We start from the raw sequence: 27,408 nt of genomic DNA on the forward strand, positions 1-27,408 counted from the left end.
CGGTACCAAACGACTCACGGACTGGTACCGGTCCGAGGCCCAGGGGTTGGGGACCGCTGCTATACTACATCTGTAATGTTAACTACCTCTAACTATTAGTGGTTTCCAGATTCATCAGTGCCTGAGCAGCAAAAAGCTCCAAGCTAACAACAACAAGGTGTCTGTGATTCAGGTTGTAACAGCAGTTGTAAAGCACTTTCCTAATCTTCCTGCACAGTCAAAGAGCTTTGGAGCACATTTAACCCTACAGTGCTTTATTATACACCAAATAAGCACTTTATCTACCTCACAAAGAATAGTCCACTGTTTGTAAACCTTCATGACCTACTTTGTGGGTGGAGTCCAAGTGGTGGCATAAAGTGACTGCTGTTGGTAGAACGGTCATTCATTGGAGCTAACATTCCACATTGGGGTATGAATCGTCTCTTTTGTATACCCTGTGGAAAAACTCAGCGTCTATATGAAGGGAAAAACTTAGACCATATAAATCTTTCGACCTTAACAAGTTTGTACCATGCAGTCATGTCAAGGTCACTTCATGTGGAGATTTGTCAGATCATTTTTCTGTACTCTGGACAGACGTGTTGCCAAGTCAAGTCAACGACATAAAACACAGCTATACAGATGTGGATTGTAAACAAGTGAAATACTACATACTGATGGGGAACTGCACTTGCATGGCTGGATTAGTGCTCATAAATCTGCTGCTTCTACTTCCTTCTACCTGAATGTGTGTTAAAACATGTAGAATGTTAAAATGTAATGTAAAACCTTCTACATAATCTAAGTACTGATTACATCACTTACAGGTTACATCAGAGGCCTGAATAATTCATCCTGGAACTGCAGTGTTAGTACAGTATGTCCTCTATGAATTGCATATATGAATATTACCTGGATCAATATACCAAAATGTTGATTCTGTTCATCTGGAAAGTTTTAGTGGAAACCCACAAATCTTCTTACCTGGATGTCAGTGCTTGCATCAAGACCTAGATCAGAAGTTTATATTGTTAAATACAGTCTTTTATGTAGGCTAATCATTGCAGGGTATGTTCATGCTGCAGCCATGCAGCCACAATGCCTCATAGAGGACGGGAAGAACAGACACAGGAAGCACATCGATGACCTTCATGAGATAAGACATGTCCAGCAGCACTGAGTCAGATCAATTTCAGGAAGCCAAAGATGACAGCCAGCCAGCTCAGACATTCTTAAGAGAACTAGCAGGCCTAATGTGAAAGGCATGGACATCTACCAAGTTCAGTTCAGTCATATTTAAAATGAATTAAAATGTGTAGCCAAAACTCTATAAAACCTTTTTTCTTGACACGGAGCGAATAAGTACGTAAACATATGTTGCTTTAATACATAGGAAGCTAAGAAGCCTTGAACCTAATGCAGCTGTTCTTACTAGAAGGCACCTCACTGACACAGATTCTGAATCAGACACTGAAAAAGATCTATGAGATCCACTTTCATCTTTTTATGACATGCAGTTATGGCGCCTCCCACCACCCATTATAGAGAAGTCATGAGATGCAGGAAGAAACTTAAAAATAAGCTTACTTCAGACTAAGTTTACTGCAGTGTGAAACCCTGGAGCTTATTAGCAGGGAGCCATCAAAACGCAGAAAAAGTTACAGTTACAAACACTGTCCTCACCATTTTTTCAATAACCGGAAAAAATTACAGATTTGTTTTGTGAGAGGGCAGAACAGGAGCAGCTAGAAAACGTAATTGAAATAAGTGTCTGACTTTGTCATCAGTCCGATGTCGGAGATGAATACTTGCTGCTGAGAGCTGGGCCCAACGCTGAACATTTCCTCAATCATCCCCAGCTTCCTAGATGAATACGCTTTGTACTGTTCACACATTGTTTCCACAGGAAGTGTTCAGATGGAGAGGAAACCATCTAAATGACTTTAAACACAGTGCAAAATCTAAGAGGCAATATAGCTCCAGGTGGAAGTTAAAAATACTTGCAGCTGCCAGTACCACCCCTCAGCCTCCTAGTAGACACATCTAAGCTATCAATTTCAAAATTCCACGTCATCTTGTTTTCAAGTTATCACATTCACAAGATTTCCAGAAAACTTGCTCTGACCTTGAGGTCGAGGTTACTGAGATCGGAAGTTGTCCAAGTTTATTTGTAGATACAACTATGGTATCGATTTGAAGTTCCTACGTTACTTCATTCTTGAGTTACTGTTTACATGTTTACAATGGGACTTCTGCTCCTGAACCTCTGCGCACAGCGTCTGCAAATCGGGGCTTTCATCTTTACGCAGGACTGTAAGCTGTCGTCTGTGAGGCGTGAGCGGTGTTTGTTTTTAACATAGTTCACGGTGGAGAGTAGTTGCTGACATAATGTGGATTCAACCATTACTATCCATAATAGTAATGGTTGAAAGTCTCGATAAATGCATGGCGATTCGGCGGGTACCCTGGCTTCCGCGAGTGTGACGCTTATTTTGAGAGATGAAAAAATAATAGAATATAATTTTATTTTTTATTTCAATATCACAATAATCTTCCAATTTAGAACTACAAGTTAAAAAATAACTAACATAAATAAAATACACTTCAGCTAAATACTTCTAATTTATTTTCCCAAACCACGCGGAGCCGCAGTATAAGGACTAAAGAGCTGCATGCGGCTCTGGAGCCGCAAGTTGCCAACCCCTGGTATAAACCAACACGGACACACAGAGGAACATGCTAACTCCACCCCGGCAAGGTAGATGGTGTTCTTCTGGTTCCATTCCTGCCCAAGACATGTGTATGTTCCACCACTAATATAGAAAAATGCTGCGTAAGTGGAAAGCATTATAGTAGGTCTCTTACACTAAATTTAAAAACTACAACAGGGAAGTAATGAAGCAATGACTGTGGTGACTGTGAGCGTGAATGTCTCAGTCATGTGTGCAGAACATTTTTATGCTACATATTAGTCGCCATCATTAAAAATGTTGCTACAGCATTATAGGCAAACAGTACTCATGACTTCAGGAAAGAATCACAAGAATGTGAACTAAATTCTGAGTTTGATGAGGCGCCTGTGTAAAATGTCTTGGAGTTGAGTTACATGAGCCCTCTTTGACCGCTCCCTTTTTAAAAATAGTTTTAATTCTGTACCCGAAGACAACCTTGCCCTACTAAATCATTCCCTACGAGCTCGGTGTCTTCACAATTTCCTTTTTAAACTTGCTAACTTCTTAAAAATGTCTTCAGGATAAAATGAGCCTGGATATTTTACCACAGCTCCCATTTTTAAGCAAAGTGTAATATTTTTTTTTATCTGTTTGAGTTAAAGTATCCTTCCTGTGGCAGTGCCATGTGCTAAAATAGACAGGGTTAGCTTAGCGTGTTTTGATGGCAGAAACCAGACCTCCCGGAGAAATGCTGTTCACGCTCAACAAATCCACATACGAGGTGTGATCAAAAAGTTCTGGGAAAGGGCCCCTAAAAATGAAAATCATGCACCACTGGACTTTTTTTTTAGGTTGTTGCTGCTATTTTTAAATCTTTCAGTGGAAATCTCATTCTGTCGCTTTGAATTTGTCAATCCTTCATCTTGTTTTTTATTTTGACTCCGATTAGCAAATGAGTGGCAGCTGTGCCAACAAGTCCCACCTGGCACTGCTCCCTGAACTACCCAGCTCCACCTCTCCCCCCTGCAGCTAACCTATAATCACACCCCACCACCACAGTTTGTCACATCGTGCACAACTTCGAGCGTTCATTTCTTTCATGTAACCGATGATCCAAGTGTTTTTGCTCACACAGCAAGATCTAGCTGTTAGATGTAGTTGGCTTGTAAGATGGTGTATTGGAAACATGATAATAATAATAATAATAATACATTTTATTTAAGAAAGCGCCTTTCAAAACACTAAAGATATTTGTAGGAGCCTACTTGCAGTTTAATTTGAAATGTATGCTTTAATTTTGATAGTGCAGGAAAAAAACAGGAAGTTGGGCGAGAGGACAGTGGAGCCACATGGTTTTTTGACCTTGCAATCTCTCTTCATCCATTTTGAATTGAGCTTTATACGTTTTCATAATTTGGAATTCTGTTGCTGTGTACATGTTTGGACTTTTGAAGTAAATATTGAGAAACTATCAAGGACTGTTGGGGGTTTTTTGGATATAGAAAGAGGGACTAAGCTAAGGCTCCATTCGCAGGAAACCTACAATATTGTTACACTGATTTTTTAAAAGCATGTAGATAAGCGACATCATCATAAATGTGGAACTTTGTTTGTGAGGGGCAACATGTTTCTATGCAAAATATACATTTTGCTACCAAAACATTACCAAAATAATATTATTGACATTATTATGAATATTATTTAAACACAATGAGGTTTTTCGTGGATTTTTTTGCGTGCAATTTTGCATCCTTTTTTTTTTTCTTACAACGCATTGTGTTTTGCGTCCTGATTGGCTGTAGACCATTGTGAATCAATCTCGTGTCGTGTCTCCTGTACAGTACAGAATGTGTCCAGCTTGTCAAATTTATATAAGTTTTTGATTGCTAGCAGTGTGACTCTGAAGTGCTGTACTGTATGTTTGTAAGTTTGCTCTCCAACAAACACAACAATGTCGAAGCACTGTTTTTCTGTAATACTGGATTTATTTTTCTACCAAGGTTTGAACTTTGAAGGTGTTTAAACAAGAGAGGGAAGTGTGGAAACGTGTATAAAGTGTGTAGTGTGGGGTTTGAAACTTCTATAATAATTGTAAAACAGTTGGCTGCTTTGCGGATTTCACCTATCGCAGGGGTTTTTTTGGAACGTAACTCCGAATTAACGATAAATGAGGAACCACTGTACAGAACCCTGAGACATAGATCCACATAATAAAGTGAACAGTTATACATGACAAAATAAGAAAAGCATGTGCAAGAGTAGTTTACATGTTCTGTATTGGATTCCAGAATTGAATTTAAAATCCTTCTACTCACATAAATATTCTTAAATAATCAGGCCCCAGCTAATCTTGAAGAACTTATAGTACTGTATCACCCCATTAGAGCAGTTCGCTCTCAGACTGTACCTACTTTGGGTTCCTAGAGTATTTAAAAGTAGAATGGGAGGCAGAGCCTTCAGCTTTCAGGCTCCTCTTCTGTAGAACCAGCTTCCAGTTTGGATTTGGGAGACAGACGCTATCTCTACTTCTAAGTTTAGGTTTAAAACTTTACTTTTTGATAAAGCATATAATCAGGGCTGGATCTGGTGAACCTGAATCCTCCCTTAGTTATGCTGCAATAGTGCTAGGCTGCTGGGGATTCCCATGATGCACTGAGTGTTTCTTCTTTACTCTCTGTGTTTATACACCACTCTGCATTTAATCATTAGTTATTATTTATCTCTGGCTCTCTTCCACCGCGTGTCTGGGTCAGTCATTTCCCCCTCACCCCCAACCATTCTCAGCAAATGGCAACCCCTCCTCGAGCCTGGTTCTGGTTTCTTCCTGTTAAAAAGGAGTTTTTCCTAGTGGTGCCGGTTTAGCTCAGTGGGTGAGCAGGTGACCATATGCTGCATGGAGTTTTTCCTTCCTGCTGTTGCCAAAGTGCTTGCTCATAAGGGGCCATTTGATATTTGGTGTATTTTTCTCCGTGTTATTAAAGGCTCTGTAACTTACAATATAAAGACCATTGAGGCAAATGTTGGCACAATATAAATAAAATTGAACTGAATAGAATTAAATTCAACTGTTACTTTTGTTATGTCTTCTGAACTAAATGTTGAACTCTCATTGTTGTGAGGAAGTGCAACTTAAGACCAGTGAGCATGAAGACTGGGAGAGTGGAAACTGGCCATCCATTGGTTCACAGTGGGAGTGGTTTATCTGATGAGATTGGAGCCACCTAGGTATGCCTATAATCTTTTGCATGCATGTACACGTCTCTGCACATGGTATGTGCAGCACCACATTCTGCTGGCCCCTAGGTTGAAGTCAGAGCGGTTCAGTGACATAAGAAGAGGCAGCAGTAGCTGAGACACCTCAAGAGAATTTGCTGCAGAAACTATTTTTCACTAAAAAAAAAAAAATATGCCAATTAAATATTTACTGGGCTGGTATTTCTCATCTCTGTGAACTAGACAAAGATTCAGGAATGTAAATTAATTGATGTTAAGGTAAATCCACTTCCAGTGTTCTAATGTGTAATAAGTAGGGATGGGTACCGGTATGGCACCGGTTCTGACATAAACGGAAAAGCAAGACCGAAAAGCAGCGCACATTTCAGTGCTTTATTTTTTCCTGAGATGTGATACACTTTAGATTCTAGCCAATCATTTTACCTTTGAAAGCATAGTAGGCAGGTCCAGGTACGTACGTTCTTTTAGAGCAGAGCTACAGATTAAAAATGTCCAAGGCGAAGCGGTCACAAGTCTGGCTGTACTTCACAGCAAAAGATGCAAACAGCAGCCTGCAACAAGTGCTTTAAGCTGATACTATGATACTGTGCAAAGGAGGTAACTCCTCAAATCTGATGAAACACCTGGCGACGCATAACGTTTTTTTAAAAGCCGAGAAATGCGCCGTATTTGATAGCTTGCTGCGAGACCTCACACCGAGCACATCTACTGCGGGTGTGGTGCCTGTTATCGGACCGGAGTTAGCAACATCCCCCAAAAACACGAAGAGGAGAGTCCTGGCCCCTAGCCCTGCCAGTGTAGCTGAAATGATGATGGATGTTGATCGCAGCAGCAGCCGTTCTTCTCTGCGTGAGTAGCTTAATGTTGTTCGTGTGTAATTTACGTTGAGTAGGCTAACCACGTTATTACATTAATGCATGTAAGGTGAACTAGCAAACACCATCATAGCTACATGCGGCTGTCTTCTTGTTTGATGGCAGATACTCCCTTCACTCTGGCCAAAAAGGCTAAAATGACCAAAGAAAAAGTGGAAAACAGTTAAACATGAGAGGTTTTTGGACAAAGTTTGTGTTTTTTCCATCGATTAAGCACTGCTTCCAGCCAAGAGTGATGCCATAAATCCCCTATAGCTGCAGAAAAGGCTAACATTGTTATCTTTTTACAAAAAAACAGCTGAACATGAGAGGTTTTTGGACCAATTTTGTGTTCTCCATTCTTTAAGCACCAGTTTGAGCACCGTTTGAGCACCGGCACCGTTTCAAAAGTACCGGTTTGGTACTGGTATCGGATAAAACCTAAACGATACCCATCCCTAGTAATAAGTGCCAAAAAGACAGTCATCAGACTTTCCCCTCATTATTAAAGAAGGTGCTGCAAGTGCTATTACAAGGGTAAATGACCAAGACGCAGATTTATCTGAGCACTCAAATGTCAAAGCTTTATTTTCTAGTAATATTTATTAAGTAAAGAATATGAATACATAGATTAATATGTTGTCCATCAGAAATACTCTCTCTACTCAGATCTCAGTAAGTGACACTGCTTTAATCTCTAATTCATTTTGGATATCTTCTGGTCTCACCGTGGGGGCATCAACAGGGCTCCAGATATCGATCACAAGCTGTTGGGGAAAATAAAAATGACAACCAGACAAAGAGAAAGATGGTCAAAGAGATGTAAAATATAGAAAACGATGTTGATTTCTGGCAGGACAAGCATGAAAACAATGAAGCAGGTGAAGCTCACTGATGAAAACTGTCAGTGATGGCATGAACATGGAAGCAGACTGTGACCCTGGAGGGGAGGGAGATACAGAAATGGGAACCATCCATTATTAACTGGGTGCAATTATGGAAATGTCAAAGCAAATGCTTTCATACTCTTACTGGGGACTCAAGCCAATCTTTAGATTTTAAGTCACACTGTCTTATTGACAAGGACCGAAGCACTGATCTTTCAATTCAATTTTTCAATTCAATGTTATTTATATGCGCAACAACAACAGTTGCCTGAACAACACGTTCTCCCGCCTAGGGAGTGAGAATGGTCTGGCCTGAAACAACATGCTCTATCTTCTGAGCCAAAGCCACCTGAGAAGGCACTGCTCAGTGAAAGTGTGCAAAATGGCTACAGCATGAAAGCCCAGGCAGTATTTGTCTCAAGCTGGTACTTTGTTGTGCACAAATCCTGTGTTAGATGTCAGATTTTGCATCCAGTTTTGTATTTGTAAAGTTCCATAAATAAGAAAAGGCTGTAAATGGCAATTGGTTCTTAAACTTTTCTACTCTACCTGAGCACAACAGGGCCAACAAGCACTTGTCTCATTCACCAATTCACACGAGCACTTTTTTCTATGCTTTTTCTACACATGGGCTTTCTATCTAACATTCACACACATTCACACTCTAATGGATGCATTGGGGAGCAACTTGGACTTAGTATCTTGCCCAAGAATATTTAGCATGCAGACCAGAGGAGCCAGGGATTGAACCAGCAACCTTACATGTAGTAGATGATCTACAACCCGACCCTAACCCCAGCTATAAGCTTTAAATTAGCAGTTTGCATCACAGGGGCTGTGATGGACAGGTTCAGTTTTCAGTGTTAAACTGAGGCACACCATGGTGGCAACATAAGTATTGTTTTAAAGCATATTTGTGCACTAAATCATACTTGTTATTAACCTCTGGCTCTCTTCCACAGCATGTCTTTATCCTGTTTTCCTTCTCTCACCCAAACCAGTCGCAGCAGATGGCCCCGCCCCTCCCTGAGCCTGGTTCTGCCGGAGGTTTCTTCCTGTTAAAGGGGGAGTTTTTCCTTCCCACTGTCGCCAAAGTGAATGCTCATTGGGGCTCGCATGATTGTTGGGTTTTTCTCTGTGTGTGTTACTGTTGGATCTACCTTACAATATAAAGCGCCTTGAGGCGACTGTTGTTGTGGTTTGGCGCTATATAAATAAAATTTAATTTAATTGTTTATTTTTTAATCATAAAACGTATTTGACATTATACAACAGATTAATGAGTACAGAGGGATCAGAACTAGAACTTGCTTTAGAAGACACCAATTTTTATGACTTCTTGAACATTAAAGTAATCCACTGTCAGTTGTTAATTGTCGTAGGCTGTGGCATCACTTCAAAGTGATAAATCACACTGGGCCCCTTCTTCCTTTGGGCAAGTCACAATGAATACCTGCACCCATGAAATGAAATGATTTGCTAGTGATTATGCCTTTTTCCTCAAATGTGACTTTGGACAGAGATGTTATCAGAAGGTTTTTCTTTTATTAGTTTATGTTGAAAGTTTCATAAATATATCGCCGGAAAGAAAAGTCAGAATTGTATCAGTGCTGTTACCTTTCTGAGGGGGTCCTTGCTGAGGCAGATCTTGCTAACAGCCCAGATGGGTGCTACAACCACAGAGGAGAGGGCCATGACCCAGCCCAGATGGTAGGCCCAGTTTGGGTACATGTAGCCTTCGTTGGATGTCAGGGGCTGGTAGTCCAGAAAGAAGCCGACGAAGCAAACCTTTAAGGAAGTAATAGAAGAATAAACAGGCAGCACTAATATCATCAAGCATATGAACAGATAGTATAGAAGAATTGTTTCCTTAGCAACCAACATGTGCAACTTTTCATTCAGAAATGACACTGTTTTTAATCATGATTTTTCCTTTACTTCTTTATCTTTTAATTAAATGTTCTTTCGTTTTTAACATGCTACTATACTAGTTGTATGCATGCAGTCATATGGTTCTCCATCTTAAATGTTAAGCCTGAGGACAAGATGACTTTGGGCCTCTGAGCAACAGTCAGTCACCATCTTCTGACATCATCTCTGCCTCACGAGTAGCTTGATATTAAGAATGTGACAATTGTAGTTCCTCTCCTGAAAATCTCTGTGTGGTGGCTCTTGATGCTCTGTCACCAGCCCTCTCGGCTGCGATCCTTCCTGTGTTTTGTACACCTTTTCCTAATATACTTTCCCTTTCCAGTCAAATTTCCATGAATACAGCAAACTGTGAACAGCCAGCATTTTTAGCACTGATCTTCTGGGGTTTACCCTGCTCTGTGTGCTGGACAGAGAGAAACATGCTATACATGCTGTTTGAACACCAATTTACTCAAAGTCAAAATGTAATGTTCTAATATAATGAAATAGTGAGTTCCTGATTTTTATTAGCTATGAGCCCAAATCATCAAAATGAAACATTCAAGACACAAATGGTCCTTTTTTTGAATGTTACAAGCTGGCTTATCAGTTCCATCATTCTTTGTCTTATCTCCAGGTTTACAGCTGCTGGTGAACAGCAGCTCTTGTGTTGCTCGTGCAGCAAATCCACAAAAAGTCTCACGTGTTCTTTATACAAATTCTACTTAAATTACAAATATAATATTATATTTTGTCTATTACCCTGCAATGTGTTATACACTGAACTGATCCAAAGGCAATCTGTTAGGATGCCTGGGTCGTTGACCCAGTGTTTTGAGTTTATTATATTATTTATCATTTCTGGTCTTTGTTAGAGTTCTGTCTTATGGTTTATGTCTCTGTGTAATCCTCAGTTGCTACATCCCCGTGTCCAGTCAGTGTCTGTGTCTGCCCTGGTCCCACGTCTCTGTTCCCTCTGTTGTAGTGCCTGCCTGTGAGTCTGTGTCTGTAAGCTCAGTCTGTGTTATGTTTCCTGTTTTACTTTGAAAGTCCATGTCTTATGTAAATGCGTCTGGTTTTGCTTTCTTTGTCTCATTAGGCCTGATTTGCCCCAGCTGTGTTTCCATCCTGTTACCTATTCCCTGATTGCTCCCTCTGTGTATTTAACCCTTTAGAGCTGGTCGGAGCGGGCACGCTCTGTTTTACTTAACTATTTTTAAATCCCTGTAGCACTGCAACCACGTAAGGTAGCGCAATAATTTTTTTTGCATATGAAACCGGAGGAGTTGTACTTACATCTTATGCCATCAGCTTGTCCTAGGTCACCGTTTCCTTCCACATATAGCTTTGCAAAAACTGCATAAAAAGCACTTGCAGCAGCAAAAACATAATATTCCAGAAACAGGCTTTGCCGATCCATCAGCTGTTCATAACACTTCCTACGTCCATCAGCGTGAACTATCGCATGTCCGCCATGACCTGCCCGAAACCGGAAGTGACGTCATTTTGCGTAAATGTAGTTTTTTACCATCAGGGCCTCATGAGCCTATACTTGTTTTTAAAATTTATGTTTGACTTTATGACTTTCTGTGTCGTTTCTGGGATGCTTAGGACTCAAATTGCACTGCTGGAAATAATTTATTTTGATGCATATGCTGCTTTTTTGCAAATTTGCACTATAATATTTATTTTCGTTTTTCCTGTAGTATATGAAAATTGGTGTATTTCAAAAATAAAACTATGAAGACACTTAAAATAAATTTCCTGTGGTAGGAAACTAGTTTGTGCAACTTTTTTGAGGGATAAGCCTCTTAAGTTTCTTTAACTAGAAATATATGTTAAAAAAAACCAAAACGATTTTAATTTTTTTTGTAGTTTATTGCGTTTTTTTTTGCAATTTATGTAATTACTATGCACTTAATGCATACATATTATTAAAATTTGGGCTATAATGGTTGTACTGATGTTTCGAGTTCACGTTCCGTCTCCGAGTGTCTGCACATTGGGTCCTCCTACTACCACTCCTGCCTGCACACAGCCTACACTTAACACAATCTATGTTACCGGGATTAAAATTTTCACAATCTAGTTTCCATCACTAAAAGAAAATCATTACTGGACAATATGTGCCAGTTAGAAACACCACATTTGGACAAACCTCAGACATGATTGTTTTGATAACAATAAAATCTGTAGAAACACCAACCAAACCAAAATTATTTGATTTGCTTTACTCATTTTCACATCACATGCCGACAGTTATTGCATAAAACTGCACAGCTGAGGTCCACTGTGGGAGTGCAAATTTTGGCTTCCAGCTATTTATAGCATTGTTGAGACAACAGAGGGTAGTACATGAGATTTGTAATCAGTCCTAACTTCTCTGAGACACAAACTAGACATGTTTCCTAAGTTCATCAATGGCACAAAATCAAATTCTTCCTGACTGGCAGCGTTGGGGCCATCTTCATCTTCACAGCTGTTGCCACTAAAACCTTTAAATGAACTACAACTCAAAGCAGCTGAACCTCTGTCTAATGATGTAGCACTGCTCAGTGAACAATGCAAACAGACACACTCCTGGACCATGTTGTCTAGTATACAGGCACTGTGCAATAAACCATGGCTAGATCACCCTTAAAACGACAGGCTTTGCCTTCTGTAACATCTATCCTGAATCAGCTGCAAATAAATGTTTTAATAAGTAGCTTAAAAAATGTCACTCCTGCAGATCTTAACAATGTGTAACTCACCACAGAGATCAGGGGGGTGAAGTAACGCCAGCACAGCTTGAAGAATACCGATGGCCTGTGTCCTGTCATATCTTCAACTACATCGCACATCCGTTCAGCCCCTGAATGACGTACAAAACAATTCTTAAACTAAACTTTAATTCTTTAAAACTTTTACAAGTAAGAGCATGTATTGGAATTATGACAGTGAAACTAAAAGTAAATTTATCAAAAAGGATCCTTTTGCAGTTTCCCTTATGCAGTTTTGCTGTATGTTAATGCAATTGTAGAGAAATGTATTGGTATAACATATTACATTATATCATATTATATTATATTACCTACCAAAGGACTTTATGTACAGTTAGGTCCAAAGGTTTTGGACAGTAACACGTTGTTTTATTTTGTGTTTTCCTCTGTATGCAAACACTGTGGACTGTAAGTCAAACAAGATGTGATTGAAGAAGTGCAAACTTAATTTAACTAATTTGAATTGACTCTTTAGGATTTGCTGCCATTTGTATACAAAGCCCAGTTACGTTCAAAGGTTCCAAAATACAACCCCCAAGTCCAAAAAAGTTGGAAGTCTGTGTAAAATGAAAAAAAAAGAATGCAATGATTCCTTATCATTCATTCATTCCTTGAGATTTTTACATGTGTTGAGGAAGTAACCTTGACTTTTCTCGTTTCCTTCAGTTCCTTGTCAACTTCTCACCTGGTTTTATTACAACCCCGGAAGATTATGTTTGCACAGCTCCCTTAAATAAGGCAGCCTCTATTAAACCTATTTCACTCTGCCCTGCTGACATTGTGTGTTCTCTCTGACTCCCTGAGTATAAATCTGTGGAGCTGAGGATCTCCTCCTGTGCCCTTTCATTAACTCCCATTATTTACTGTTTAACCAATAGACCTTTAAAAACTGTCTGCTGCTCTTTGCTTCTGCTCACTGGGAATGTTATTTGTCTCATTATCACAAGTACAATAGTAAAAGCTTGATAGCATAAGAGTCTGGGTGCTGAATTGGCCTGCATGCAGTTCAGACCTCTGACTTAATAAAAACATTTGGAGCATCATGAAATGAAAACTAACAAAGAAGGGCCACGACTGTAGAGACGCTACAATCCTCTATCAGCAGCAGTCCTCTAATAAAAGTGCAGCAGCTGCTCTCCTCAGTTTAAACATGTTTTCAGTATTCTGTTGTGAGTTAAATGTGGGCTTATGAGATTTTTAGGTGCAAACTTTCTGGAACACTGTGTAAATAGAAAGAGACCAAATTGTGTTTCCTCACTTGAAATACTCCATTAGATCTTTATTGTGGACAACATCAGTTGCTGTTTTTGGGTTTAGATGAGGTGACAAAAGGCAAAAATGAACAAAAAGAAAAATTGTTTTTTAATTTCTTACTATGTGCTATTATTTTAATTGCATGTTTTTTCTTTTTCTTGAGGAATATCCCACTTATTTACCTTGAGAAACTTTTGGGTTGCTCTCTTTGCTCAGTGTTGCAGCATTAGTCTAAATGTGAGCAGAGTACAGGCCTGCAACAGTTCATCCTGCTGCTTCTATCAGGAGCCACATCACCAACAAACACCAGTGACCCACTTCCACTGGCAGCCATACACCCCCTTCCATAACAATGCCTCATGAGTGTTGTTGCCTTGGTTAAATGTTGTGAAAACATTTTTCTTGTCTGTCAGTTACGCACGTTCTTTTGATCCAGTGAAAAAGGAAGACTGTTTATAATACTGGCTATACTTCTTAAACAGTTAATACAGTGCTTTTGTTAACCCCCTTGAGTTAAAGATGAAAATCTGCACTTCAATCACATCTTGATTGCTTGATTTAAAATCCACCACAGTGGAGTACAAAGACGCAATATCACAAAAACTGCATCACTGTTCAAAAATATGTGGTCTTGACTATAACAGGCTCCTTGATGCAGTTCATGAGCCTTTAAAGGTTTGAAATAAGAATTATTAATAAATGTTTTCAGTACCAAAGCCTTCTTTAGGTTCTGTAAACGAACTATAGCTTTAGATTGACCACACTGACATGACAGTGGTATTTAATTTTTACTCTCACTCTCAAAATCAGAATATGTTTGTCCCCAAAAGAAAGATTCTCCTAAACTATAATTTAAAGCCAAAAACCTCAGTGAAGACTGAGGTGTTTAATTTAATGCTAACTCTGGTTACCTATTTACAATTTAAATCCAGCCCTTTGTGTATTTTCTGCCTCCTGATAACAAAGGCTAATAGCGAGGAATTCAGGACTTACCGAAGCCCCAGCCAACAGCCCCACATTGGAGCAGACCCACGAATAATATACACGCTCCATTAGCAGCATAGTGGTCGGTTAGCTGGAACAGATAGACTCCTCCCTGGACAACAGACCACAGTGACATAGTGTACATATACACTGAAAGGTGTATTTCGACTCCTATGTAAATCTGTTGCATGTTAGCTGTCCTGTGCCGTACCTGAGTGGTGAGGGAGATCTGTATGATGAAGCAGACTAAGCAGAAGACTATGAGGAAGACTTCTCTGCGCCAAGGTCTGCGCATCTGTCCTGGGAACATGTCAATCACTGATGATGTTATAGTCTCCAAGCCTGTAAACTAGCACACACACACAGGGTTGAAAAAAAAACATTATAAATGACAATGAAGGAGAATAAAGTCAAGGATGGTTTTTCTTCTTTATGGGTCAAGACAACAATGAAAGAGAATACAGTTTAGATCCACGGGCATGAGAGCCATGGTAATTTGGGGCTTTTAATCATTTCTTGAGCTTTTGTTTTTCCAGGATCGAATGATTGTACAGCATACATCTTTAATGACTTCAAAGATTCATTTTGGATTTTCTTTAATGCACACTGAGTCAAAAGTATACATATACATACATCCCTACTAATATTTAATGAAATGTCCCTTAGCATGTTGCACCATGTTCAGGTCCTTTTGCTCGCCATCAGCAAGCTTCTGTCATAATGCTGGCTGGATATTCAATCACTCTTCTTTTCTTCACACTTGTAAACACGAGGTCTTACTTTAGTAGTGGAAGAGAAATGACGAATGATACCAGAAGGTTTCAGGTGAAGGAGCCCTACATGCTTAAAAATGCCCACAAAAATGATGGTGTTTAACAAACACTCAGCTAATTACAGCACTGGGAAGCTGCTGAGCTCAGATGCATGGTAACAACATCTCAACAGAACACTACTGGTGTCTGAACTACAGAAGTCATATTGTGTCTGTATGGCACCTCCTAAACTCAGCTGTCATTCCTCTCAACCCTGTTACTACAGAAGGATTTCGGATTTGTATGGATACTGTCTGAACTGCATTGGAACAAGAAAAATTAAATACATGTGCATCCACTGTCACAAGCTCTGACAGTAAACCACAGTTCAGTTTGTATATTGTTGCATTATCAGTTCTGGACAAAATAATAAGAGAGAGACCAAAGTGTTTCATTTCTAAGGTTTTAGGTATCAGAACATAGGAAAAGTTATCCGGTGCTTGACGGGAATCGAAATAACATAAATACAACCTCAGATGAACGACACAGCATGAAACACAGTGTAATAATTTATTTAACAAAAACTAAGTGGACCCCATAACAAGTTAGCTTTTGGAACATCTTTGGCAATTGAAGTAATTTTTTTTTACGTATGACTTTATTAGTCTCAGATCGTTGTGGACGAATTCTGGCCCAGTCTTTTTACAGCAGGTCAGCTCATTGAGGTTTACATTCATTTATGCAAAAGTGTCTTAAAGTCCAACCACTGGTTAGGGGCAAGGTGCTCCGTTTTGTTTTTGTTGAACTGATAATTACATGGTATAATCTCTAAAAATCTTGCTCATGATAATTTTAGATCCTGGTAAGGACCAGATAATATTGCCTGGTTCTGCCGGAGGTTTCTTCCTGTTAAAAGGGAGTTTTTCCTTCCCACTGTCGCCAAAGTGCTTGCTCATAGGGGATCATTCGATTGTTGGGTTTTTCTCTGTATGTATTATTGTAGGGCCTACCTTACAATATAAAGCGCCTTGAGGCGACTGTTGTTGTGATTTGGCGCTTTATAAATAAAATTGAATTGAATTGACTTGAACAATTTTTTTGTGTCCTGATACATAAAACCTTTTTTAGACCCTTTGCCACATGTCTTCCTCTTTCTGCCTCCTTTCCTGTCAAGTCTTCACTGTACTTATCTAATCAAGCCAGAAAAGGGCCCTTTTTTAAAGTATCCATTTAGTTTACTATGACAACTAAATATGTAGGTAGAATAAGAGGGTGAGGGAAAAAAATCAAACAGGATTTTTAGGAGTTTCATAAGTCAGTGTGATGTTATGAAGTGCTCTTTAAGTGGTGTCATTATTCAAACAAGAAAATCCTGAGTAGCAAAGTATGAGCAGCGGTGACAAGTCTTGGTAAGTTAAACAAAAAGATTTTGGGGGAATAGCATGTGAGAGTTTTACCTTACCACTGTATCAATCCCCAACAAAATGAGCATTAAGAAGAAGCATGCTGCCCACAGCTGAGGAACTGGCATCATGGCTGCAGCCTGAGGAAATGCAATGAATGCCAGCCCAGGGCCTGGGAGCACATGAGAGTCATTCACATATCTGTTGCCTCTGTTTGACTTGTATCATATCGTTTGCAACAAATTTGTGACAGTTAAGATAAAATACAAAATTTCTAAATACAAAAGCTTCTCCTACCTGATTCCACCACCATGTTAATAGGAATTCCCTGTTTATAGGCCATGAAGCCCAGAGCTGAGAAAACCGTGAACCCGGCAACAAAGCTGGTGGTACTATTCAGCGCACACAACCACAGACTGTCCCTGAGCACGCACACACACACACACACACACACACACACACACACACACACACACACAGTGTAAGAGTATTTGATGACAGTGGTCACTTCACTGTCCCTCAAAAAAAGGGACAGGTTGACGCTTCCTACAGTGTAGCAATCCATAAGCGTCTGTGAGTTGAGAAGCAGCTGCTGGAGAGGAATGTTGTCCCATTCTTGTCTGATACAGCATCCTTTCTGTTCAGCAATCCTGGCTCTGCTTTGTCCTGTTTTTATTTAGAGATGCTCTAAATGTTTTCAGCTGGTCAAAAGTGTGGACTGCAGGCAGGCCAGTTCTACTATCAAGCCATTGTGTTGGAATAGCAGCATTATGCAGTTTATTATTGCATTGCTGAAATATGCACAGTCTTCTCTGAAGAAGACTTGACCTGGACGGTAGCATGATATACACCTACATCTCATTTGTCTTTCTATGTACAACATGAACTGTATTGAAACCCAGATTCTGTGCAGCAAAGCATTTGCCGAAGGTAACATTAAGTGCGGTGCTCATGTAGTGAACCACTGGCTCCGTTTATGGTCACTGGACTCTGGAGCAGTGCTACCATGTTCCAACAAACATCACTGCTGGGCTCGTCTTTTCTTCTTTCCAAAACCATTAGAATTTTGTCTCTAGCTTAAACATTAACTGAGTTACAGTCATTCGAAGAACGCTTGTGGAATGGGCCCGTCGGCAGCTTGTGGTACACATTATTTACTTGTAACTAGGGATGGGTACCGGTGTCCGGTGCCATCATGGCACCGGTTCTGACATAAACGGTAGTAACCAGACCGAAAAGCAGCGCACATTTCGGTGCTTTATTTCGGTGCTTTTTTTTCCTGAGCTGTGATACACTTTAGATTCTAGCCAATCATTTTACGTTTCCGAGGATAGTAGGCGGGGCCAGGTACGTACGTTCTGTTAGAGCAGAGCTACAGATTAAAAATGTCCAAGGCGAAGCGGTCAAAAGTCTGGCTGTACTTCACAGCAAAAGATGCAAACTCAGCAGCCTGCAACAAGTGCTTTAAGCTGATACTGTGATACTGTCAAAGGAGGTAACACCTCAAATCCGATGAAACACCTGGCGATGCATAGCGTTTTTTTTAAAAGCCCAGAAATGCGCCGTATTTGATAGCTTGCTGCGAGACCTCACACCGAGCACATCTACTGCGGGTGGGTTGCCTGTTATGCAACATCCCCCAAAAACACGAAGAGGAGAGTCCTGGCCCCTAGCCCTGCCAGTGTAGCAGAAATGATGACGGATGATGGTGGCAGCAGCAGCCGTTCTTCTCTGCGTGAGTAGCTAATTTACGTTGAGTAGGCTAACCACGTTATTACATTAATGCATGTAAGGTGAACTAGCAAACATCATCATAGCTACATGCGGCTGTCTTCTTGTTTGATGGCAGATACTCCCTTCACCCTGGCCAAAAAGGCTAAAAAGACCAAAGAAAAAGTGGAAAACAGTTAAACATGAGAGGTTTTTGGACAAAGTTTGTGTTTTTTCCATTGTTTAAGCACTGCTTCCAGCCAAGAGTGATACCATATATGCCCCATAGCTGCAGAAAAGGCTAACATTGTTATCTTTTTACAAAAAACAGCTGAACATGAGAGGTTTTTGGACCAATTTTGTGTTCTCCATTCTTTAAGCACCGGTTTGAGCACCGGCACCGTTTCAAAAGTACCGATTTGGCACCGGTATCGGATAAAACCTAAACGATACCCATCCCTACTTGTAACAGTTGTTGTGTTTTCTGTTGTAGCTGCCCAGTGTGATCAAGCTCCCTGATGAAACACCATACGAGAAGAGGACCTGAGCACAAGCATCCATCCAGACCTGATTAAAGATTAGAAAACACGTAAAGTCATCAGTACTATATCATGCAGTCACAGAGATGTTATTACTTTGCAGCACAACCGATCGCAAGTAAAAGGTTTAACTTTCCAGGATTAAAGCATTATACAATAAAACAATAAAAGTCCTTTCACAAATGCCGTATCTCGAACAAGTTCAAAGGTTTCCCCACCTGAAGCTCTGCCAGACGAGAAGGATCTGGATACAGGTAGTAGACCACGCCCTCCCAGGCACCTGGCAGTGTCAATCCCCTGACCAGCAGGATGGCCAACATCACATAAGGGAAAACAGCTGTGAAATACACCACCTGAAAGCAAACAGAAATCATTTTGTTTGGCAGAATGAGGAAATATCCTGTAGTATTTCATTTTCCCGCTTGTATCAACATTATTTTTATTCATTTGTTGAGTCATTTGTTTTTTGTTTTTTCTGTTTCCATATATTAACTGTAGAGACCTGGAGTCTGCACACAGTTTCCAGTCTCCTAACTCCCTGTTTGTTTCCTTTTTTTGTATGATACTCTCAACAATAGCAATACACTATCTCAGTCTGCTTCAAAGTTCAAGAGCAATGACCACAATCTCCCAATATGTATAAACAGGAGCAAAGAGTGTGAATGTTAGACAGAAATCACTTAGGATGTTTATCGATTACAGCAAGTCATCCAGGTCCTGAAGCAGCAAGCAGCCCCAGACCATCACACTACCACCGCCATGTTTAACTGTTGGTACAATGTTCTTTTAATGAAATGCTGTGTTAGTTTTATGTCACATGTAACAGAGTCAAACCTTTCAAAAAAGTTCAGCTTCTGTCTCATGAGTCCACAGAATATTTTCCCAAAAGTCAGTCACCAAGTTATTTTTTGGCAAATGAGCCTTTGTGTTCTTTTTGGTCAGCGGTGGTTTCTTCTTGGATTTCTCCCATGGATCCATTTCCCCCAGTCTCTTTCTTACTGTTGAATCATGAACTCTGACCTTAACTGAGACAAGTGAAGCCTGCAGTTTTTCAGATGTTTTTGTGGGTTCTTTTTTGACCTCCCAAATGAGCCTTCATTGTGCTCTTGAGGTAATTTTGGATGGAAGGCAGCTCCTGGGAAGATTCACCACTGTTCCAAGTTTTCTCAGTATTCGGTTAATTGGTTTCACCATGGTAACTAAGGCCTTAGCAATGGCTTTGTAAACTTTTTCCAGACTTATAGATGTCAGTGTCTGTGAGCTCAGGTGTTTCTTAGATTGTGGCATGATGCGTTGGTTTTGGAGATTTTTTATAGTCTATGTCATTTTATCAAACAGGTGATTCATCGGGCGTGGGAATAATCAGAACGAGCGGGGCACAATAACTTTTCCACACAGGGCCAGGTAGGTTTGAGAGCTTTTTCCCCTTTAATAAATGAAATAATCATTTATACACTGCATTTTCTATTTACTCTGGTTATCTTTGTCTAATAATAAGATTTGTTTGATGATCTGAAAGATTGATTGATTTATTGTTACATCCATAGTCATGTCAATAATACCACCATTGACAAGACACTACACTACGGGTGAACAAAAAGATGAAGCACCTGCTGAGGGACTAGATTCTGGATTTTGGGAGAGGAATGTCGTCCCGTTCTTGTCTTATACAGGAGTCTAGCTGCTCAGCATTCTTGAGTCCACTTTGTAATGTTTGTTTTTCTTTTGTGAGGAAATGTTTTTAGTTGGTGAAAGGTCTGGACTGCCGGCAGGCGAGTTCAACACCCAGGCTCTTCTGCTACAAAGTCATGCTGGTGTAGTAGATGCCACACACAGTTTAGTATTGTCTTGCTGCTCAGAACAATGCAGCGTCCATGTTTTCCAAAAAGAATTTCCGTTTAGAATTCGTCTGACCACAGAACAGTTTTCCACTTCTCTTCAGTCCATTTTAAATCAACTTTAACAGAGAGAAGATAACAGGGTGTCTGGATCATGTTCACAGTGCATTGTTTGACACGAAACACAACGGGCGTGTCAGGAGGTGGAGCAGGTCATCTACTAATTGGAAAATGGATGGTCTGATTCCCAGATACTCTGGTCTATATACAAGTATCCTTGCTACAGATATACCAATATCCTAGATACTGAACCCCAAGTTGCTCTCCGATAAGTTTATCAGTGTGAATATTAAATAGAAAGCACTTCTTTAAAAATGCTTGTATGTGAAAAAGGGATGTTGTATAAAGCACTCTGAGTGCTCAAATAGAGTAGAAAACGCTATATAGAAAACATTTACCACAATCCTAGAGAGTGAGAGGCCATGAAAGTGAAAATCTTCCACTCCTTGGGAGCGGAGGAGTACCAATGGCCAATTTATAAGAACAAGATGGTTTGAAACCTGTTACGATGTTGGTTTGGATACAGTGGCATTGACAAAAAGACAGGAGGACATCTGGACAACTCCCAGTGAAAATCGTATGTATGTATCTCAAATGGCTCTTCTCTGTTTTCTTCCTCTGACAAACTTTGCCCATTCTGCAGAAAATTTTCATAGTATAGGTTTTTCATCTTTACAGACCTTTCCTGCTGAGCGGACGCCTTTCCAGATGCTGAAGTAGCAGGCCACCCAGCAGGCCAGGAGGCAAAGCAGCACCTCCCATTTTACTGCACCAGGCTCCTCTATTCCTGCGGATATGGACAACACTTGTCTCCTGTGGAGAGTAAACAGAGATGGTTAGCTATGCATAAATATTTAACAAGAACATAGTGTAGTTCTGGTTAAATGAGCTGCAATGTAATGTGAAAAAAAGTAAAAATAGCTGACTCACTCCCAGAACTCTGAGACTGAAGATTTTGTGAGATTTCCCAGTTTCCAGTCTATTGTCGCGTTGCCACTGTGTACTGCAGTCTGGTTTGCAGAGGTGATGTCCACACATCTATCTGTGGACATCAGTTCAGAGATGTAATGGTTAGTTCCTCTGTTTGAATGTAACATTGGTGAATAAAAGAGTGATGGGTGTTTTTGAATCTGGACAAAACAACAAAAACCATATATTTGTTTGTTTCAAGACACTGGCTGCAACACAGCGCAAATATGTATTTATATTCACATCAAACTTAAGGAATCAGTTACAAGTGATTGAAATGTAATGTGAAGTATCCACTTCAATCCATAAGTATTTGGACAGCGACAAAGTCTTTTGCCTTTGTACATGGCTGCTGTTAAATCAAACAAGATTGGAGGGCAGATTTTAAACTCTTCCCAAGAGATACTTTGACAAAAGTTCTGTAAGAGCTAGGCATCGAACCATCGGCCTTCTGACAACCTGCTCTTTCTCCACAGCAGCAGCCACCCAAAAAACCCCTATAATCAGTGAATTAGTGCAACATTTAGTTGAATCTGAACAGAGGATATCTGGTGATGTCTATTTTGACCCTGCTGTCCTTGACAGTAATCAAAGTGTTTACAAGGTGTAAAGGTTTACGCCTTGTTGTAAACCCTCCAGGTTTACAGCATGGTGTGCCGGTGCATTCCTACTTTTTAAGAATGTATACGAGTGGGTCACTACTGAAGGTTAGGTTTGTTTTGGTTGCTCAGCCTAATGCTGGCCTCATTGACTTGTGTCAGCATCCCTTTTCTCGTTTTGAGAGTGCCAGTGAACAGCTACCAAACGCCAGTTCAACTCCTGGAATCAGTGCCAGAAACAATTAATGTGACTCTTCCGTTAAAACCTGTGAATTAAAGCTGAAAGTCTGCACTTTAATCGTGTCTTGACACTTTGATTTAAAATCCACAGTGGTGGTGTACAGAGGCTAAATTGTAGAAATACCAACCATTTAACAATGCACTGCTTAAGCAGCTATACATACATCACTCAGTCATAACATTATGGCCACCTGCCTGATACTGTTTTGGTTGCTCTTTTATTGTCAAGCAGCTCTGACCTGGAGTCCCCCTGATGGTGTGTTGTGGTATGTGCACCAAGATGTTAGCAACAGATCCTTTAAGTCCTCTAAGTAGCAAGATGATTTGGGTATTTTGGAGGGATTTTAGCAATTTAACACTTCAAACTCTTTGTTGTGCTCCTCAGACTGTTCCTGAGCCATTTTTTGCTTTGTGACAGGGCGCCTTATCCCGCTGAATGAGACCACAGCCATCAGGGAGTACTGTTTCCATCAAAGGCTGTATGGGGTCTGCAACACTGCTTGGGTAGGTGGTTCGTATCAAGGTCAAATGTTGTCAAAGATTCCCGAGGTAAGCGAGGCAGATGCACCTGGCCATCCACTTGATGTAAAAGAAATTGTAATTCATCAGACCATGCAACCTTCTACCATTGCTCTGTGGTCCAGTTCTAATGCAGACTTGTGCCCATTGTTGGTGCTTTAAGTGGTGGACAGGGGTCAGTATGGGCGCCCAGACTGGTCTGCAGCTATGCAGCCTCATACACAACAAACTGTGATGCTCTGTGTTTTCTGACACCTTTCTGTGAGAACTAGAATTAACTTTTTGGGTGCAGTTTGACCTGCCAGCTTTCACTCCTCTCATGCATCAGTGAGCCTTGGCCACCCGTGATCCTGTCACTGATTCACTACTGTTCCTTTCCAGGCAGATTTTTTTTTCTGCTTCTAACGTGTTTACTTTGAGGAAAAAATTCTGCTCTTTAACATATCCCACCATATGCCACGATGAAGAGATAATCAGTGTTATTCACTTTACCTGTCAGAGTATTATGCCTGATCAATGTTTAGCCTTAAATCAGCCCTCTAAAGCTGCCTGCACCATTCTGAGAGGATGCATTATGCTGACCCGATTAAAGTCCAATCTAACAGCTCAGTTTGCTAACACATTCAAACAGCATTGAAGCATTGAGACTTGTTCTGTGGTGAAAGGTATAGCTTGAGCATATAAATAGGCTAGCTGTTTTCCTAGCTGTAGAGTTTGGGAGGGCATGTCAGAAAAAAAGGTGCCTGGAAAAATCATCTGACCTGTGTTCCAGGAATTGTTGCAGGTAGCCCAGGGCAGAGGGTCTCGGAAACAGTAAACAAGATAGAGAAGGGCCCAGGCCAAAACAATGCTGTAGACCCTGGAATATAGCTGGATCATGATGATAGAATAACCAGCTCCTGAAGAGAGAACGCATCCAAAAAACTAAATAAATAAATCAGTTTAAGCAGTAATATGACGGAGCACTGATATAGCTAAAAACAACAACAACATGTCAATGTTAAGCAAAATAAGAAGTAAATATGGCAGCTACATCTGCAAGTCGTAAGCCAGTGAAAGCAGGTTAAAAAATCTAGATGAAGCATATAGTATATAAATTATTGTTCAAAACCACTGTCACAAATATTTTTTGCTTATTACCACAGCCTGCAGAGAAAACTGGGACTAAGCCTCATTCTTTAATAAGTAAATGTGTTACAGCATTCATCAGTTTTATTAACACATGGCTGGTCTGGCTCAAAAAAACAAAACAAACAAACAAACTCTATTTTGCCTAAATTAACCCTAAGCTTTTTTTTGCTTTTAATATTTTTAATCTGAATTCCCATCACATACAGAACATTTTAAGATCCTCTGGATTTGTAAGTAAATATTTAAACAGAAATGATCTCATTACCCTGTGCCAGCGGGCAGAGCTTGGTCCAGCAGGTGATAGTGCCCTCCTGTGTGTACTGACCAATCACAGTTTCCAGGAGGAAGAGTGGCATGCCACACAGTACAGCAAAGAAAAGGTAAGGCAACAAGAAGGCACCTACACACACACGAACACATCAGAGACGATGAAAAAAGACAGATAACAAAAATCAAGGCAGTGCTGAAGGCAGTTAGCAAACTACTGGAGCTGCAAAACGGTGCAATGAAGAACAGAGTGCCCACGAAATTCAACAAGCTGTCCATTTCTGAGGCCTTAGAAACTGCCATACAGCCGAGAGACAGAAGGAGAATAAACTGTAGGCTGTACTCCACTGAACCATCCAAGGTGTACTCTCAGTGGTGAGGGAACAATATGAGAACAGCCCCACCGTGGCTGGAAATGGAGCAATGCTGTATGAGCATCTGGGAGAAGGACACAACCCATGACAACAATGCTCAGTGGCTAGTAGATCTAAGAGAAGACCACAGCAACCTCTCTGAACAGGGTCCAGTAAGCATCACAGTGGCAGACATCCAAGAACAGGTCTCCAGTATGAAGAGTTGGACAGCATCAGGCCCCGACATGATTCATATCTACTGGCTAAAACTGACTGCACTCCATGAGTGTATGGCAGCACAAATGAACCAGCTGCTAACCCATGAGCAGACCCAGAATGGATAACTGAAGGCCGAACAGTCCGGGTCCCCAAGGACCTCCAGAAAGGACCTGTCCCAGCTAACTACCAGCCAATAACCTGCCTCAGTACCACATGGAAGCTCCTGCCAGGCATCATAGCGGCTAAGATGAACAGGCGCATGGCTCAAGTTAATACTGAATGTGGAAAACTGCTTTTCATTTCTATTCTCAGACCACAGTGCTATCAAAAATGACTTCTATAGTCATTGTCGTTCAGTTCAAATCCTTTTGTTTTTTATCTGCCTGTTTAAATCGGTTTGCCCTTCATATCTAGATTTGAAGGTCTATATTTTTCAGTTTTATTGTGTTTGTGTTACCATATCTATTTTGTTGTTTACAGTGTTTCTTTTAATTGCCCATACCTTTTTCATGTCATTTTAAATACTATGGCTTTCTGCCATAAGGTCTTGTAAGTTTATATATTATATTGAAGTTTGTTCCCCAGTGGCAGGTAGCTCACACATCGGCCCTGACACTTTCCACATGACTGGGTAGCATTAGCAAATTATAACCAACAGCCTGTGTTGTTCATGTTTTTTGACCAAAAAAATAAATCATTTTCTCTTGTTTGTTGTAATTGGAGTGAAGATCTAAGATTGGTGTGATTGTTTTTTTAAGTGGGCTGGAGCACTGTTGACTTTGGGAATGGCTGATATAACACATTGATCTGGAGTTAATTTCAAATAATACACATTTTATTTGTTACCACAATATGAAGATTTTCTCTTCTTTCCTGCTCATTTATTCATTGTAGATATAAGAAAAGCACACGCAGGCAAACAGAGGGTTATGCTCATCTGTACATACTCACCTCCACCATTCTTGTAGCAAAGGTAAGGGAATCTCCACACATTGCCCAGGCCCACCACATTGCCAGCAGATGCCAGGATATATTCTCTTTTCTTACTCCAGTGTTCCCTCTTTTCCACATTGCTCTGCATGTCCATGTTTGCTTCTCAGTTCTCTGACAAGTACTGTCTGCACACACCCTTATTTATCTGTAGAGGCAGTACTGTCTGTTTAACCAATGAAGTTTGCAGCAGCCAATCAAATATGTGATAGTTTATAGTTTTCCTGTCTTTTAATCCACAGCTTAAAAAGCGACAGTGAAAGTTACTGATTAAAAATGTGTGTTAGTTACACAGTAACACAACATGGGACTATGGGGCTTTTTGATTTTGCCGGAGGTTTTAAAAACATTAAAACAACTCAGATACACCACTGCCAGTGCAAGGAGAGGATTTTAAGTCAGCAGGCCAATCACAACTTGAGCCTTAAAAACATTTTGGTATTTTTGAGATTTCTCCAAAGGGTGGATGGCCTCTCAGAGATAGGGTGAGAAGTTCAGTCGTTTGCGAGGGACTCAGAGTAGAGCAGCTACTTCTCCACATTGAAAAGAGTCAGCTGGGTTACAAGAACCCACAGTGCAACTGCTGATGCCACTGTGGAGGTCCAAAAAATACCTCAGTCATAGATTTGGTCCAAGGACACATGCTTCATCAAGTAACACAAACTTTACTTTGAGAGTCTAACTGGTCTTTTTCGTTTTTTTGTTTTTAGTGCTGACATAACATGTTGACAGATGATGTGGCATGCTTCAGATCATTACCTGTTTCTCTTCCATCATTCTGATACAAGTTCATTCTGGTTTCATCTGTCCCCAAAAAATGTTTTCCAAAACTGTGCAGGCCCCTTTTAGATGTTTCTGGCAAAGTAATCTGGCCTTCCTGTTCTTGAGCGTAACCGGTGTTTGTACCCTGCTGTAAACTGTACTTTCACTCATGAAACCATCTCTTAATTGTAAATTTTAACAAAACATTTGCCTTGTATAGAGTGTTCTTGATTGTTAATTGACAATAAAACGCACATGTGAAATATTTATCTGTAATAGCACAATATGCAATGAAATAGTTCCCATTTACAGAAAGAAAACTTAAAACAAGTTTTTAAAAACAGTGAAATAAAATTGTGAAAAAAAGGCAGTCTGCATTTTTGAATTACAGTTATATCAGGTACTTCTCCATAGTAGTATTATAGAAAGCAGATTAGGGGCTGCACAGACCCAGTCTTGAGAAGACGACAGACCCAGTCTTGAGAAGACGACAATAGTGGCACGTTGTGCTGCATGC

The 27,408-nt window shown here is 40.3% G+C and overlaps 1 protein-coding gene and 1 long non-coding RNA gene across 6 annotated transcripts; one reads left to right on the forward strand and one right to left on the reverse strand.

Annotated features, from left to right (window-relative positions):
- Positions 1–7,350: 7,350 nt before the first annotated feature.
- On the reverse strand, positions 7,351–26,600 carry LOC309711188 (sodium- and chloride-dependent GABA transporter 3-like). The gene is made up of 14 exons (XM_082541313.1): positions 26,091–26,600; positions 24,566–24,700; positions 23,931–24,068; positions 21,773–21,884; positions 21,523–21,655; positions 19,163–19,297; positions 18,869–18,972; positions 16,993–17,117; positions 16,755–16,867; positions 14,752–14,889; positions 14,550–14,652; positions 12,294–12,394; positions 9,247–9,417; positions 7,351–7,509 (listed from the first exon to the last, which is right to left on the reverse strand). The coding sequence occupies exons 1-14, from the start codon at positions 26,224–26,226 to the stop codon at positions 7,408–7,410; spliced, it is 1,746 nt and encodes a 581-aa protein (XP_082397439.1). The 5' UTR covers positions 26,227–26,600; the 3' UTR covers positions 7,351–7,407.
- On the forward strand, positions 17,569–25,551 carry LOC309711198. 5 transcript variants are annotated; one of them, XR_014277898.1, is made up of 5 exons: positions 17,569–18,430; positions 18,899–18,994; positions 20,283–21,677; positions 23,069–23,154; positions 24,576–25,551. It is a non-coding gene; the product is annotated as an uncharacterized lncRNA (long non-coding RNA). The 5 variants fall into 5 exon arrangements; XR_014277900.1 differs by lacking the exon at positions 24,576–25,551 and having other exon boundaries at positions 20,283–21,423; positions 21,521–21,677; positions 23,069–24,024; XR_014277901.1 differs by lacking the exon at positions 24,576–25,551 and having other exon boundaries at positions 20,283–20,348; positions 20,492–21,677; positions 23,069–24,024.
- Positions 26,601–27,408: the final 808 nt, after the last annotated feature.

This window comes from Aulonocara stuartgranti (genome assembly GCF_965226115.1).
Source record: "Aulonocara stuartgranti genome assembly, chromosome: 7".
NCBI classification, from domain to species: Eukaryota; Metazoa; Chordata; class Actinopteri; order Cichliformes; family Cichlidae; genus Aulonocara; species Aulonocara stuartgranti.

What these genes read in the sequence shown, in the direction of transcription:
- LOC309711188 (XM_082541313.1), bottom strand. Translation starts at nt 26,226, where the DNA reads ATGGACATGCAGAGCAATGTGGAAAAGAGGGAACACTGGAGTAAGAAA. An exon ending in TAACATGGTGGTGGAATCAG is followed by an intron (nt 16,868 to 16,992) that starts GTAGGAGAAGCT and finishes ATGTGCTCCCAG; the next exon opens with GCCCTGGGCTGGCATTCATT. An exon ending in TGTTGGGGATTGATACAGTG is followed by an intron (nt 14,890 to 16,754) that starts GTAAGGTAAAAC and finishes TGTGTGTGCTAG; the next exon opens with TTTACAGGCTTGGAGACTAT.